General features: G+C 36.2%; 1 protein-coding gene and 1 long non-coding RNA gene across 2 annotated transcripts; one reads left to right on the forward strand and one right to left on the reverse strand.

Annotated features, from left to right (window-relative positions):
* Positions 1-21: 21 nt before the first annotated feature.
* LOC131987727 (snake venom 5'-nucleotidase-like) lies at positions 22-15,641 on the reverse strand. Its single transcript, XM_059352586.1, has 9 exons — positions 15,303-15,641; positions 13,805-14,027; positions 12,769-12,957; positions 11,659-11,856; positions 10,886-11,040; positions 10,072-10,180; positions 9,849-9,998; positions 7,968-8,168; positions 22-1,887 (listed from the first exon to the last, which is right to left on the reverse strand). Exons 1-9 carry the CDS (start codon positions 15,639-15,641, stop codon positions 1,730-1,732), a joined length of 1,722 nt encoding a protein of 573 aa, XP_059208569.1. The 3' UTR covers positions 22-1,729.
* LOC131987728 (uncharacterized) lies at positions 8,939-9,814 on the forward strand. Its single transcript, XR_009395825.1, has 3 exons — positions 8,939-9,027; positions 9,133-9,203; positions 9,802-9,814. It is a non-coding gene; the product is annotated as an uncharacterized LOC131987728 (long non-coding RNA).
* Positions 15,642-16,529: the final 888 nt, after the last annotated feature.

Genomic DNA, 16,529 nt, shown 5'->3' on the forward strand with positions numbered 1-16,529 from the left:
TGATGTTTATAGATGGTTTATAAACCAATTATTAACCATTTACAAAGTGCTATACATATTTAATCGTTAAATGTTTTCAACCGATTTTCTTAAAGGTATATGAATCATTTCAAAATCATTAACACACTTAATATGGTGTTAAAAATGTTGTAATGAGTGCAACTAAAACTATTAATAAACTATTAATTATAATGTAATTGTTTGTTGATGGTAAAGTAACTATAAACTTAGATTAACTTACATTAATATACCATCTATTTGTCATTTATAAATGATATAGTCAGTAAAACATTAATAAACTATGTATTTACTTTTCTAAAAGGTCTATATACGGTTTATAAATGATGATTAAACATTAATAAATCTGTTTACCATTTATAAATGATGGTTATTGTAAAGTGTCTTTAATTTCCATTTTCAGTTTTGTCTAACAAGCTTACAAAAGATTTATAAAGTTTACTTTGGAGTAAGATGCAATGAGAAAAACAGAAGAAACAAAAAGCTATTGCTCATTTACAGATCATACAATAGATCTGCAAAAACAATACATTCCTTTCTTTAACGTGATGATTCTCAAATATTCACAGTGCTGTTTTAAATCTAAATAAGTGTTATCAAATGAAATGACTGTTATAAATCAAACAATAGGCACATTCAGGCGCATTAATACTTTGAAGCTTTGGCTTGTTTCCTTCCTTTTCAGTGAGGGAAAGCAGAGATATAGCAGCCAGACAGCTTTCCCTCAGTTCAAAAGGTTGAATACTGCCTTGTAGTCTCTGGGCTCTTTCATACGATAGAATAAAGCATTGTTGGGGATTTTAAACATTCATTACACATCAGTTCCTTTAGATTAACCCTTGATAGGACACTCATTGAAATACTTGCAAATTCTAAATTTCAACCCCAGAGAATATTGGAGGATATTACATACAGCCAGAATGTGTAAAAAAACCATATGGACCTGGGATAAGGGGGTAATATTTTGAGAAAAGAGTTTACGAGATTAAAGTGGCAAATCTACGAGAAAAAAATGCACAGATTTATGAGATTTAAAGTGGTGAATCTATGAGAAAAAAGTTGTTTTTTCCCACTTTTTTCTCGTAAATCTGCAACTTTTTTTCTTGTAGATTTGCCACTTTAATCTAGTAAATTTGAAACTTTTTTCTCGAAATTTTTTTCCTCGTACAACTCTGTTTGTACGACTGTTTCTTGCAGATTTTTTTTCTAAATTTTTCATTTTTACATTGGAGGTCAAGGTCAATAAAGTTAATATTATTATATTATTATCATACTGATTGGTCAGATGTCATGGTGCCTGATCTTTGCTGATTAGCTGGAAGATATCCATGTGGTTCTACGACCAAACAGAGACATGGGGAACCAGTTTGATAAGTTACCGAATATAGTTCTTTACCCGATAAAGGGTTAACAAGGAAAAAAACATTCATCATAAGAAGTACTTGCATGCACATTTCAGCCAACAATATTCCAAATATATCATACATATTTACTGTTTTTATAATTACGTTGTAACAGAATGTTATACAGAACTCTCCTTGTCCCCCAAATCCCTAAAATCAGCAGTTTAAGTTGTCTGAATCTACCCTGAAACTAAACCTGAAATCCTGTTGTGTTCTCCTTGAAGGCAGTGAGATGGAAAGGCAGTTAACAAAGTCCCAGAGGAGGTCACCTTGAGTTTATCACAGTTTCTCAGAGTGTACAAAGCCAATCAGAGGGTCAGCGACAGACATAAACCCAGCAATAACAAACAAAGGCTGTGGGCTGCAAAGACAGCCGAGTTCCTGAAGGTGATCCGGCCTTCCACTGCTGGGTACACACGCTTCATGGCCGAGATGTATTTGGAAAAAACAGAAATGTCCATGTCACCTGAAAGAGGAGGGAAATGGTTAGTATTTGGTTGGTATTTTATGATTATTTTCATGATAAATGTGTATCTCCTTGCTGCCCTCTTGCTGCTTTAAACCAACTGTTCTCAGTTGTTACAGTGCTGAAAGATCTGTGAGACAGCTGCAGAGCAATTTTAAAAATTGCTTCTGCTTTAGATAAAACACTCCCACTAAAGTTCACCAAGAGGTGACCTCTTGAAATGAGTGGACAGGGACTTTGTTAACCCATAAGAACCCACAAACATTTTAAATGTTCTAGTAATGTTCATGTATGTTTTCTCAAGTACATAAGTGTGTTTTTCAGTGTTCTACTTGTTAAGAAGCCATCCAATGAGGCAGTGTTATTTATTTATATTTATTTATTCATTTATTATTGATTTATTATTATTTTGTTACTTAAAACAAATCTGAAATGGAAATTGTTGTCTAACTGCACTATGAAAGTCACAGTTATGATACATGTTATGGAGATGAAAACAAAAGGGCAAAAGGTTATTTGTTTTTATTTATTATTGATTTATTATTATTTTGTTACTTAAAAAGAAATCTGAAAAATAATTTGTTGTTAACCAGCATTATTAATGTCACACTTTTGATATATGTTGTGGAGATGCAGAGAAAAAGGTAAAATGTGTGTCTCTGTAAGCAGAAAATGTATCTAGTTAATCAATTTAAAAATAAGAAATATCATAAACATGAATACCATAAACGCCCAATGTAATATATATATGTCACATCACAGATCTTTGACATTTAGGGGTAGTATTTTTATTTTTTTTTAAACATCATAAATGTCCATAAAAGTCCATTTCCAGTAGTTCAAGTCAAGTAGCCCAAACCAAGTATTGAGTCATATAGATGGACATACTTTTCAGGGGCCAACATTTCCATATTAAACATACATACTTTTTAAAATTGGTCTTTTGTAATATTAACATTTTTTTTGAGACACTGAATTGTAGGTCTTCATTCAAATGTAAGCCATAATCATTATAATTAGAAGAAAGTATATAAATTAAGTCATGAGGTGTTTCATTCTGTGTGTAATGGATCTATTATTTCCACTTTTTTAATTGAATTAGTGACAAAAATAAACTTTTCTATGATATTCTATTTTTTTGAGATGCACCTGTACATCAGCATGCTACATGCTACAGTGAAAGTGGTAATGCTTACCATGTTAGCATGCTAACGTTAGATTAAAAGCACTGAACACTACAGCTCAGGCTGATGGGAGCAATTATTAAGTCAAATACGGAAGCAGAGAACTGCCATGCTTGCATTTTTTTCTTCCTCATGCCGTTATATTGAGATTTAAGTAAATTCTTTATCTAAAAAAAAACGAGCTCTCTCAAGATAACAAGCTAGTAATGCGTATACAGGCTGAAAAGATATTGCTGATGAAAAATATAAAACTGTGGCTCATTTACAGATCATATGTAGAATATATTTGCTGTGTTTCTGTTACTTGATGAAACTCAAATTAGATTGGATTAGCAGTTCTGTTCTCTCTCAGTTTTTTTCATCTAAGTAAATGGTGTTAAAACCTAATCTTTAAAACCAGACATAGTCACATGTATATCCTTTCACTGACTCCACCAAGTTTGTTACTGTTGGCCCAAATTTATTGTTGGCTGATATGACTAAAGAGATGCAAGAGATACAACATTATGAGTTAATAAGAGGGAAACAGGCCTTTGTTTGCTTGTAATAACAAGTTAATTATTTCTTATCTCAAGATAGCAAAGCCCATTTACATCGTTTTGTCGTCGCAATCTTTTTTTAACCATGCTTGGAGTGGAAGTAACCTGGGTGCAACATGTTTCAAGCTTGGCGCTCCTCCCAAAGCAACATCCTGCCTTTCATAACCTTTTGAGCTGACAGCTTCCCCTCTTTCTTCTGTGTGCTTCTCCTTATCTGTTTTTGAAACGGACTCTTCCCACTGTTTTTTGAGTAGACATTTGTACCTGAGCCAAGTCTGAGAACAGAAACAGCTTATTCCAGTTATAGTCTAGACGGAATTGTCCAAAAAGTGAAAGTGAGGAGCATTTATGGGTACAAGTCAGGAACTGGCCTACTTTAGTTATTTCAAGGGTGCTGAATCCAAAAAAAATGGTTCCCAAGCGAAATTTTGAGTTTTTGACCTTCTCATTTGCATATCAAAATGGCGGCCAAATTGCCCATCTTGCTCAGTTGTTGGACCATTTTCCCCAAGTTTTTTTGTGAGTAGGCAATCAAAGATGAGGAAATTAAGTTTCTGGATCTATAGTCTAGGGTCAGAGCAAGGATATAGTGGAGGCTCAGTGTCTTTATTATGTATATATATATATATATATGCAAAATACCAACTTTTAAGGTGAAATTAAGCATTATTTGTGTCATTTTTTAAGGCCGACATAAATATTCAATCAATCACTTTTAAATGTTCCAGTTGGTATTTTGCATATATATATATATATATATATATATACATACATAAAAAAAGACACTGAACCTCCACTATATCCTTGCTCTGACCCTAGACCAGGGGTGGGCAATTAATTTTCCCAAGGGGCCACATGACCAATACCACGAAGGTTGCAGGGGCCGGACCAAAACTCTGAACTAAATTCTGCTCAATATTAATGTAATCGCTTTATAAAATACAGTAAATGATCTGGTTTTTGAGCTGCTACTGATAAGAATACATGTTATGATAAGACTGTTAATGTGGAGTAAATCAAATATAGCAGTAAAAAGTAGTAAATACTCCAATCACTATATCACTAGTCCATTTATTTTAAACACAACTGTAAATGACCTTTAGTAAGCTTCCTATTTGTGTTTTTGTATTATATAGCTTGTTTTTCATGTTTGTACATTTTCAAGGTGTTCAACAATGTTGTGATGCTTTTATTTTGAAAAAGTGCCGTCCAGTGCGAAACGGGTGCTTTCATTTTGAAAGGTAGTGACAGGAAATAACCGGTCGAACGGTTAAATGAAAAAACGACCGGTAAATAATAACGAGTGTGTAGTAATTCATATAAAGTTGATATAAAGTATCAAAAAGGCTTCTATAGTGGCTGGCTGACAGGACACAAGGTTTGTTAAAGTTTATTTTCTTCTGTCATATATATTAGTGGCTATATTTGTTGTCTTAACTATAGTAAAAGTGTTGTTAGCTAGTGCTAATGTTTGCTATTTTTTTCAAAATAAAAGCACTGCGGTAATATTGATTTCTAATTTCTGGGTAACATCACGTGGGCCGGACAAGGACAGCCAACGGGCCGGGTGTGGCCCGCGGGCCGCCCAATGCCCAGGTCTGCCCTAGACTATAGATCCAGAAACTTAATTTCCTCATCTTGATTGCCTACTTACAAAAAAACTAAGGGGAAATGGTCCAACGACTGAGCAAGATGGGCAATTTGGTGGCCATTTGATATACAAATTAGAAGGTCAAAAACTCAAAATTTCGCCAAAATTTTAGACTCTGCACCCTTGAGATATGTAAGGTAGGCCGGTTGCTGACTTGTACCCATAAATGCTCCTCACTTCTTATAGGAGGCCTTTATTCTGAAATCCGTCTAGACTATTTGGAGTCTTGGGATATTTTGTCGGTTATTGAATACTTTTCATTCTGCCATTTAAAAAATGTTTACCATGCTGTGGTGTTGGTATAATTGGTATAAAAAACCCAACAATATAAAATCAGATTTTAAAAAGTATATATATATTTTTAAATCACGATCACCCTCAATGAAGAATTTTAAATCAAGTCAAATATGTAAGATCACTTCACATGGAGACAAAAAACTGCTGAGTGCAAATACATAAAGTGCCTGGAATACATGTGCAAAAGTTTTCGTCATAGGAATAAAGTGCATAGATCACATGTGAGTTAAAGTTTCTAAATGTTGAAAATGGTTGCAAATATAATATATAAAAAGGTAAAATGAGGATAACATTTATTTTTTGTACTTTTTTAGACTAAATATATTAAATATCTTCTTTTTACTGTCACCATCAATAGGATGTAGTTTAAGCCAATCCTTTAGAGCAGTGGTTCTCAACCTTTTTGAGTCGCGAGCCCCCAATTTAACATGCATGTTGTCCGCGACCCCCGCTCACTGAACACAATCTCAAAATTACCTAAAAAAGGAAACAAAAAGACCAAAAAAGACACAAATTGACCACAAAAAGATAAAAAAAAGACACAAAATGACCTAAAAAGACACAAAATGACCAAAAAAAGACACAAAATGACAAAAAAAAGAAACAAAATGACCAAAAAAGACACAAATTGACTACAAAATGATCAAAAAAAGACACAAAATGACCTAAAAAGACACAAATTGACCAAAAAAGACACAAAATGACCAAAAAAGACACAATGACCAAAAAAAGACCCAGATCCCCAGAAGATCCCCAGAAATCATCTCGCGACCCCAATTGGGGTCCCAGCCCCAAGGTTGAGAATAGCTGCTTTAGAGTGAAGCTGACGGCTCGACGTTGCTTCAATTTTATATCGTGACGTCATGAAGAAGTAATGTGCTGGTGCTTTCGTGGACTCCAGAGTATTAAAGGTTAAATAGAATTGACAGGTCTTATTCGAGTGTTTTCCCACATGTTCTCAAGGTGTTTTACTGTAATTCTAGATTCCCATCTGGCACTCACACACACACACACACACACACACCCCAAATAACACATCATATTAAATGCACAGATGTTTGAATTTGACATTATGCTTGAAATATTCTTTCAGAGTGAATCCAGAGACTTTTGAAAGTGGACAGTGAGCACCAAACTAAATGAGTGACTAAATAAATGTAAACAATGGAAAATGCTGTCCAGCCCCTTCAAATTATCTAATTAAAAAAAACAACGCTGAAGTCCGGACAGGTTTAATTAAAGTCCAGTCCAACAGGAAGTTGTTGGAAAGCTGTAGAAACATTAAAAACCTGAAGAGAGCCTTGGAGCTCTCTGCTAACTCTAATAGATTATTTTAATCAGAAACACTGATTGGTAATTACTATTTGCTTAGCAAATAGATTTTTAATTTGAGCATGAAAATTCAAAAGTAACCAACTCTGCTTTCTGGCTTTCTTTATGCATTCAATTAAAGACATTTACCATATTAACAACATTTATTTGAAGTAAATGGTAAATGGACCTGCACTTATATGGCGCTGCACTCAAAGTGCTTTACACTACAGACTACGCTCATTCACCCGTTCACACACACATTCATACTGGTGGCAGAGGTTACCCTAAACCAGTAGTTCTCAACCTTTTTGAGTCGTGACCCCCAATTTAACATGCATGTTGTCCGCGACCCCCGCTCACTGAACAGAATCTCATACGCACAGTTCAGATCATACAAAAAAGAAACAAAATGACCAAAAAAGGAAAGAAAATGACCAAAAAAGACACAAATTCACCACAAAATGATCAAAAAAGACACAAAATGACTAAAAAAGGAAACAAAACTACCAGAAAAGACACAAAATGACCAAAAAAGACACAAAATTACCAAAAAAAGAAACAAAATTACCAAAAAGACACAAAATGACTAAAAAAAGACAGAAAATGACCAAAAAAAGGAAACAAAATGACTAAAAAAGACACTAATTGACCACAAAATGATCAAAAAAAGACACAAAAAGACACAATATGACCAAAAAAAAGACATAAGTTACCAAAAAGACTAAAACACATTAACAAATGAACACTTTAACACAGTGGAGACAGAGCTGACTTCCAAAATTATTTGGCGACCCCCAGAAATCATCTCGCTACCCCAATTGGGGTCCCGACCCCAAGGTTGAGAATAGCTGCCCTAAACGGTGCCACCTGCCACCGTTGGGAATTCATTCACACACCGATGAACGCAGCATCAGGAGCAATTTGGGGTTCAGTATCTTGCAGAAGGATACTTCAACATGTAGGCTGCCATGGTCAGGGATCGAACCACCAGCCCTCCGATCAGAAGACGACCCGCTCTACCAGCTGAGCCACAGCCGCCCAAGTAAATGCTCATCTGATCTCACACACAGTGACTGAACTGCCTCTACTTCCTACCTGTGTTATGCTTCAGTAACTCGTCCTTGATCATGGTAAATCCATCACCTCCGCCCACAATGTATGAAGGCATGACCACAGTGTAGGTCTTCTCCGGCTCTAAAGGTTCATACTTGGGCACACGACACTCAGTGCAGAGCATGGACAGAGAAACTACACGCTGGTTTGTTGGTTTGGAGATGTCGTACTGAACGTGAATGCCTAGAAATGTGTGAGAAAAAATGAGGTAAGTGTTAGTAAGCATTGTTCCCCTATGGACATTAATAACAAGTAAAACATTTGAAAGATCAGCGTGCAGTATTCAGTGGCATCTTGGTGATGTTGCAGGTTGTAACCAGGCGGCAACCTCCCGGTCTGAGCAGGGAAACAAACCCAAAGTGCTTTAAGCCTGCAATCCTGTCCAGCAGGGGTCGCCAACTGCAGTTGCATAAGAAGTCCGGTCCTATCTATCTCAAATCTCAAAACAAAAAGATTACTTCTCACTTAATTTGTTGCCTCAAAAAAATTCTCGTGGCAACATCATGGTCTTGATAGCTAGTTTCAAGTCTTCTTTAAGACAATATGATGTTAATTGTGTAAATAATGGCCCCACTTAGAAGAAAATAGATGATAAAAAACATTATGATTTGGGGCGTGGCTACCTTTGAGTCTAAACAGCTGTGAGCTTGTTTACCGTCTTTTCGTCTCAGAACATTGTCCTTTTACCGTGTGTTTTCAATTCATGAAAGTTTATTTGAACATTTTGGTCATTTAAAAATGTCTTGTTCAGCATTCAGGTTATTTTTTACATACACCTGTCCTCTCGCCTCCCCAATCCAAATATGGTCTCTCCCACTTTCAAAAACAAAGATGACGACAGTCAATAACCCAATGGGTGATTTCACAGTGACTACGTCATTATTATTATTACATTATTTATATAGTCTATGGTTGTAACCAACTTAACCCCCTCCACTAACCCCTCCCTTTCCAAGCAGGCAGCAGAACCAATGATGGCTCCCTATGTAGATATGAAGAGCTCATTCTAAGCCAATGAAAAGACAAGGATTCTTAGTTTCAGGTATATACACTAACAAAAATGTAACAATGAATATTATATTCCATTTATAAACAAATAGTTCCTTGATTATGCTTAGCTGAGCCACATTTAAACCCTTTGTTGCAGCAGCAGTGCTTCGGACGAAGGCAAACACCACATGAAGTCCAAAACATTTATCAGGACAAGAACAGCCAAAAGTACGTAATACTGTCTTTCAAGGGACGCAAGAAAACCGTTAGCTGTTCTGAAATCACTGGAAAACACGGCCTCTCATGGCTTAATGCTTAATTGTGCTTATATAACACCCTAAATCCTATCCACTGGACCCTTAACAAGCCAGTTAGCTTAGCATAAAGACTGAAAATGGGGAAAAAGCTAACAAAGCTAAAGCTAACAGAGTGTGCCCAACAGTACACTGTACTCAATAAAATTGAGGCAACAGATTGCACGCAATATTATTAATTAAATCTAACTACGTTACAAGTTGAGTTGACAACAACTTAACAGGAAGTGCCTGTTAGTTAAAAACAGACTAATTCTATTGTGTTGGATTCATTCAAAATTCTCTTGATTTAGAATTACATACACATAAATATTATATTTAATGTGATCAAAATGAGTAGATTGTATGTCAAACATTTTTATATTAAAGTTACTTAAACAACTGCCTCAAAATCAAGGACATTTATATTTAATACATTTTATCAAATATATTAAGTAAAATGAAATGACTACAGAATACTTTATTACAGTGTATCTAGTGATACCAGTATTACTATGTCTTTATTCTTCTAGGAGACTCTGCATGTAACAGGTGTGTAACAGGAGGCCAAAAGACAGACCTGAGACTTGTAGAAATTCTCCAGACTTGCTTCCATATCTGCGAACTGAATGTTCAAAAGCCTTCTTCACTGTTGATCCCTTTATCTGGACCAAGTCAAATGTTGCTCCAAACGGTAAGACGGTGAGAATCTCCTCCATCGTTATGGAACCTAAGAGTAAGGGTAAATACTGCAGTCAGTGCTCGGTGGCCTTTATAATGAATCATTCTGTAGAAAAAAGTACCATTTGTGTAGCGCTCGTCTATGGCTGTCCGTATGGCTCCACTATTCAGCATACATATGCCCACGTGATTCCACTGCTGCGCACTTGAATCCTTTATATTGTGATAAATCTGGCAATGCAGAAGGGAAAGGAACATGTTAAACAGCAGTCATTTTGTTTGGAAATAGTTGCTCTCCTGTGGTTGTGGAGACTGGCCTGTTTTCACTGTGTGGAGATTAGCTAAGTGGTACATGAGCCCCCTCCAAAGCCCTGCAGCTCTTCCAATTCCATGAGTTCCCACCAAATTATGAACATGCACAGGCAAGAGCTAAAGGTCACAAATATTGTGTCGGGGGTTACTGGAAAGTGTTACTGGAAAGTGTTTACATGCGACAAAAAAGAAAAAGTTTCAGTAACGCTTTATAATAAGGTCCTTAATAACCATTAATTAACAAGTAATAAGGCATTGTTCTCGCTTTAGATCCGGTAGTTGCAAAAAGCATAGTTCACTTATAGTTAACTTATAATAGATGAGCAATAAAGTATATTTTAATATCAATGAGCAAACAAAATAAGATTAATAAAGGCATGGCAAAGACATAATGGGTGGGTCATGGGTGTTTGTAATGCCATTATTAACACTTATATAAGCTTATAAACACACAATAATGTTAATAAGCATCTTGTAAGGACTTACAAGGGCCTTATTACTTGTTAATTAATGGTTATTACAAGGACCTTAATATAAAGCATTATCAAAGTTTCTCTTTAGTGTAACTGAACAACACAGTGAGGGAGTGATGAACGCTGTCTGAAAAATAAGAATGATTCACACCATAGCATCACAGATCAGGTTTCCAAGGTTACACTCCCGAAATCGACACTCTTCAAACGTCCCATTGAGGTAGACTAAAGTCCGTCCGACATACTGTGAGGAGTACTGAGCCAAGCCTTTTTTCCACTCCTCAATGTCAGCAAGAACATCTGGGTCTGAGAGAGTTACAAAAAAGGAAAGCTTGTGTAGTGAAAGCATTTATGAAAACGTGAAACCGAAGTTTCTTTTTCATGAATAATTAGTAGTAGTCCAAGCTTTTCTTTCAACAGCTGTGTAAATATCACAGTTATTACCCAAATTATTCCAAGATGTTCCCATTAAAGGCATACTACGCAGGAAATGTAGCTTACAGTTTCCAAGCACGATTTCAAACTTGGCCCCTCCTCCCCGGCTTAATGAAAGTGAAAGCAATCTTTGATAGTTCTGCATTTTTTGGCCACCATATCTGCTATTTTTGTGAGTGACGCCCAAACACAGCAAAAGGAAATGAAAAGATACAATCAGGCAGAGGGCCACTGCACATTTGTGGTGCGTCATAAGTGAAGATTGAGAGAGGTTACATTTATTTGAGTCCTTCTTTTGTACCTTTCAGAAAATCCTGCACAATAGACCTTCAATTATTGGTAACTTAGACATGCCGACTCAAGTCGCATGAAGTCATTTAAACATGAAAAAATCTTATTCCAACCTTTCAATCAGCAAAACAACAACTGAAAAGTCAAACAAGAGCCGTCTATAATTTGTGGCATTAAGGCTGTCATTGCCTCATGTACCTTGAGGGATGCTGCTGTCCATCAGGATCGGGTTTCCAACAGCTTTTATCACATTCCCAGCTCCGTCAAAGGTAACTTTTAAGTATCCGAGGTACTTCCCAAAGGCAAAGGCCTGGACCACCGGCACGTTCCTCCCATCGTTAGACCTCACCATAAAAGGATAGGGACCTGCTGGTTCTTCAGTGGATGGGGGCTTTCCTGTCGAGAAAGGTTGCTTTGTTTCTCAATTCCTGTTACAATAAACTGTAAAACCAGGAACTTATTGTTGCATCTATGAGTTTAAGCGACTGAGCGTGTGGGTGTTAAAAAAAAGTCTGATTTCTGCAGCTTAATAAAAACATGAATAAAAGCAGTTAAAAGATACATTGTCACACTTTTAAAATAATCAACTAAGCCTTTTTTTCCAAATTGTTTTGTTTTTTGCCTAAATCATCTCCTCATGACGCCGGCCACCTATGGTAAAATCGCCTACATCCTCAGTTGATCAGATCATGTGATTTTACCCCTTTAAGATCTTCACTTCTTTGACAATTTGCCACATTCATAGGCATCAGATAAGAACCCAGCAAAGAAGAGCTAGAGGGAGATTGTTTAGTTATCAGTTTAGTTTATTAGTGTTTTATTGTTGACACTAATATTGGTAACACTTTACTCTAAGGTGTCTACATAAGAGTGACATGAGCGTGTCATAAACATGACATGGGATGTGTCATGAACATTAATGACACTTTGAAGTAACATTAATGCTCATGATACTTGTCATGTCATGTTTCTGACAGGCTTGTGTGACTCTTATGTAGACACCTTCAAAATGAAGTGTTACCATATCTTGCTTAAGTCACAAAGGCATGTTAAAAAAATTGCCTAAGTCATTTATTTCTCTTAAGTTACATGATTTACACACAGTGTTATTACTATGCCAATAGCCATCCTTTGTTACATCCTTTTTAAGTGAAATGATCAATAAATGTCATATGTTACACTTGGTGAAGTTTTTTGTGAACTCTTGAAAAAGAGTTAGGCGATTATTTGAACAGGGTGACGACATAGAAGATCTTTTGAAAAACCCCAGAATAGACCTAAATAGAGTTGAATAAGACAAAAACATACCAGTGTAAAGGAACGTGTTGGTGTGTCCTCCAATAACAACGTCTACTCCTCTCACACGCTTGGCAATTTTTTGGTCCACTTCAAAGCCGGAGTGGCCCAGGGCGATGATCTTATTATAGCCCAAGGTTTGCAGCTTATCGACCTGAACCTGCAGTGCTTCCACCTCATCCTCAAACTTGAGGTGTCGGCCTGACACACAGGGGAACAAACAGGAAGTGGGAAGTGAATGAAGCCTCTGTGGTCCATTAGAACACAATAGGGCTGCCTGATTACTGCTCTTAGTGGACTAAGATTGATTCATTTATGTTCAGTGAGGCAAGAGTGCTAATTTAATTTAAATTTAATTTAATCCTTGCAAGATGGCGGATGTTGGCGCGCATTGGCTGCCGCTCCGTCTCTAAGCACAAAGTTACCATAATGTATGAGCAATGTTGCTGTTTTTTTATTTGTAATTGCATTTTTACTGTGTTTTAACTGTAAAGGGTCTTTGAGTACCCTGTCAAGCGCTCTATAAATAAAATGTATTATCTAAGAACGCCTCTGGATCCCCCAGGAGGAGCTGGACGTTGTGGCTGCCCCCGCGACCCGGCCCCGGATAAGCGGAGGAAAATGGATGGATGGATGGATTATTATTATGTTTTCGTCACGCTGCATGGCTTATTTCTAACAAACTTATGAGCACATATTCGGTAAACAGAAGATTTAACAGAATACTGGTGCTTTTGCATGATTATTAGTGGAGAAACTCATCTTTTTAGATCTGTTGAATAAATCAACTAATTGATTTGTTGATGAAATCATGACTGTAGGCTGACTGAGATTTTTTTTTTTATAGTTCAGGACAACCCCAGAAAATAAAAGAGACACACTTTAAACCACGCTGGAAAAAAACTCCACAAATGCACGTTTCATTAAGTGATTAGCCTGAGCTTCGTTAATGTCTTGGAAACTCACTGTACAGATGAACTACCGCATGCAACAATGTGCCAAAATACTTAACATGCTTCATTAATCAAAAAACAGGTCATGCTGTTACCTGGCATGGATAAGAAGGGGGTCTCTGCAGTGGTGTAGCCCACCACAGCCACTTTCTCTGAGCCCACATTAATGACAGCGTAGGGCTGGTAGTAGCGGCCCAGTGTTGCAGCCAGAGTCTGGTCAGTTTTTATGTTGGCACTCACCACAGAGCAGGTTACATTTTGGAGGAAGGGCTTGATCAGACCCTCCACTCCATTGTCAAACTCGTGGTTTCCAAAAGCCTTAAATACAAAAGAACACAGATTTTACTTGCTTATAAACTCCAGTTAATTCATCTAGTCAAAAACCTATTGAATAGAATTTTTATTATTATTCTCTAAGGGAAACAATAGCAACCATATTCATCAGTGTGCTTCTAAAAAGATCACAATTAAAAGATTGACAAGTGACAAACAATGTCACCTCTTCTTTTTATTTTCTTTTTTTCTTTCAATTTTTTCCACTTTAGTTGTTCAGTAAATGTATGTACACAGCAAAATCTGTAGTGTTGTTTTTTCTGTGTTAATCATTTTGAGTTGGTGGGTGTTGATTTTGGAGTTGTTTTAACACTTGTAGTGATCAAAAAGCTCTGCCAGCGTTGTTACATGTTAACACCTGATACCTGAGTTAGATGCACTTCAGTTGGAGTTGATTTTCAGATTTTGTGACTTGTATGTTAGGCTAAAGACAGAATGCACTTTTAATGTCGTAAAACAAAACAATGAATGTTAATTATCAGTGAACGGAAATAATATGATTTTAGGGTTAAAAAAACACTTTAATGTGTCAAAGTAACACAATATATGTTAAAAATTAACACTCACAGTGAAAGGGAATAACAAAATTTCGAGTTAAAAATGCACTTATGTGGTGTCATAAAACAACACCAAGTATGTCAAATATTTAACACAAATAAAGAGTTAAAACATTAACACTTTTCAAAGTGTAATTTTAACTCAGATCCGTGAGAACTATATAAACTCAGAAAAAGTGTTAAATTTAACACTCTGTGAGTTGAATTCACTCTTGATTTTGCTGTGTAGTCATGGATACATGTTATTACATATTACCTCCTTTTAATCTAATCCAATCCACTTTATTTGTATAGCACATTTAAACAACACAAACGTCTCCAAAGTGCTGTACATAAAATCAACAATAAAACAAACAATTCCATATACCAATCAGCAATAAATAATAAGTGTATAAATCTAAAATGATGCCATAAATAAAACAATACAATCAAACAGATAAACATAGTAAAATAAAATAAAAGACGCAGTTAAAAGTAGTAAAATAAATAAAAGACACAGAGGACCACAAAACTCAAACTTATAAGAAGCAGGAAGAAATATTTGAAGATAGGATGCGAGGGCATGATTATATGTTAGAAGTGAAACTGTAATAGCATCTCCTTATGTCTGTTCTTAATGTATGTCTTGTGTGTATGTGTGTTTCTCATCTCGTGAAATAAATAAGTGAATTTTTTAAAAAAAGAATTAAAAAAAGATATTTACCATAGCATCATAGCCTAGTTTGTTCATGAAGTGCGCTGCTTCTGCGCCCTTATAGTAATTGAACCAGACGGTCCCCTGAAACTGGTCTCCAGCATCCAGAAACAGCACGTTCTTCTCCTCTCTCCGGATCTCCGACACTTTAGTGAACCTCCTGGCGACCCCAGCGAAGCAGGGACCCCTGGCCGGACACTTCCCCGAGTCCTCGCTGGTCTGCTCGATCCGCGCATGGTTGTCGTTGGTGTGAAGCAGAGTCACCTCGAAAGTCGCCAATGTGCCCAAACAGTTAATAAAGAGGCAGAGCGAGGCCAGGAGAGCGCACCGACACGTCCAGACGCTCATCGTGGAGTTGTGCGTAAAAGCGCGCCGGTGACCAAGTATGTATAGCGCATGAAGAAAAAGGCGTGGGCTTTCCCTCTGAAATAGGATGTGTTACAACATGGCGAGAGATATGCTCCATAATTGTGCCTGGACTTTAAAAGTAAATGCAGAAAAGAAAGAGGGAAAACGGCAGAGCACCTGTTATAAAGGCTTTATAAGCTATATAAGAGTTGTTTCCCCATAAAACTCGGGAAAAAACACCTTCTCACTATATCTGATCTATAAAGCAATAGTAAATAATTTACATGAATCAAAATAAAGCCTTTTTTGAAAGTGCTACCAAAGTTAGACAATAACAGGGTAACGCTTTATATTAAGGTCCTTGTAATAACCATTAATTAACAAGTAATAAGGCCCTTGTAAGTCCTTACAAGATGCTTATTAACATTATCATGTGTTTATAAGCTTATATAAGTGTTAATAATGGCATTACAAACACCCATGACCCACCCATTATGTCTTTGCCATGTCTTTATTAATCTTATTTTGTTTGCTTATTGATATTAAAATATACTTTATTGCTCATCTATTATAAGTTAACTATAAGTTAACTATGCTTTTTGCAACTACCGGATCTAAAGCCTTATTACTTGTTAATTAATGGTTATTAAGGACCTTATTTTAAATTGAAGTAAACTAGCTATTCATTTCAGGGTTAATTAGATATATGTACATACATCTTCTCAAGATGTCTTCTCAAAACTTTGTTAATCAGTCTGTTCCAAACATATCACAATGAAAATGAAGCCACAATTAACAGAGGATTGTGTCTGAAAACAAAATTATTCCAACTTTATGGGCAACAGTGTATAAACAGGTATACAGGATTAGGTAAAGCCCTATAAAAAC

The sequence above is a fragment of the Centropristis striata genome, chromosome 16 (assembly GCF_030273125.1).
Source record: "Centropristis striata isolate RG_2023a ecotype Rhode Island chromosome 16, C.striata_1.0, whole genome shotgun sequence".
Lineage (NCBI taxonomy): Eukaryota > Metazoa > Chordata > Actinopteri > Perciformes > Serranidae > Centropristis > Centropristis striata.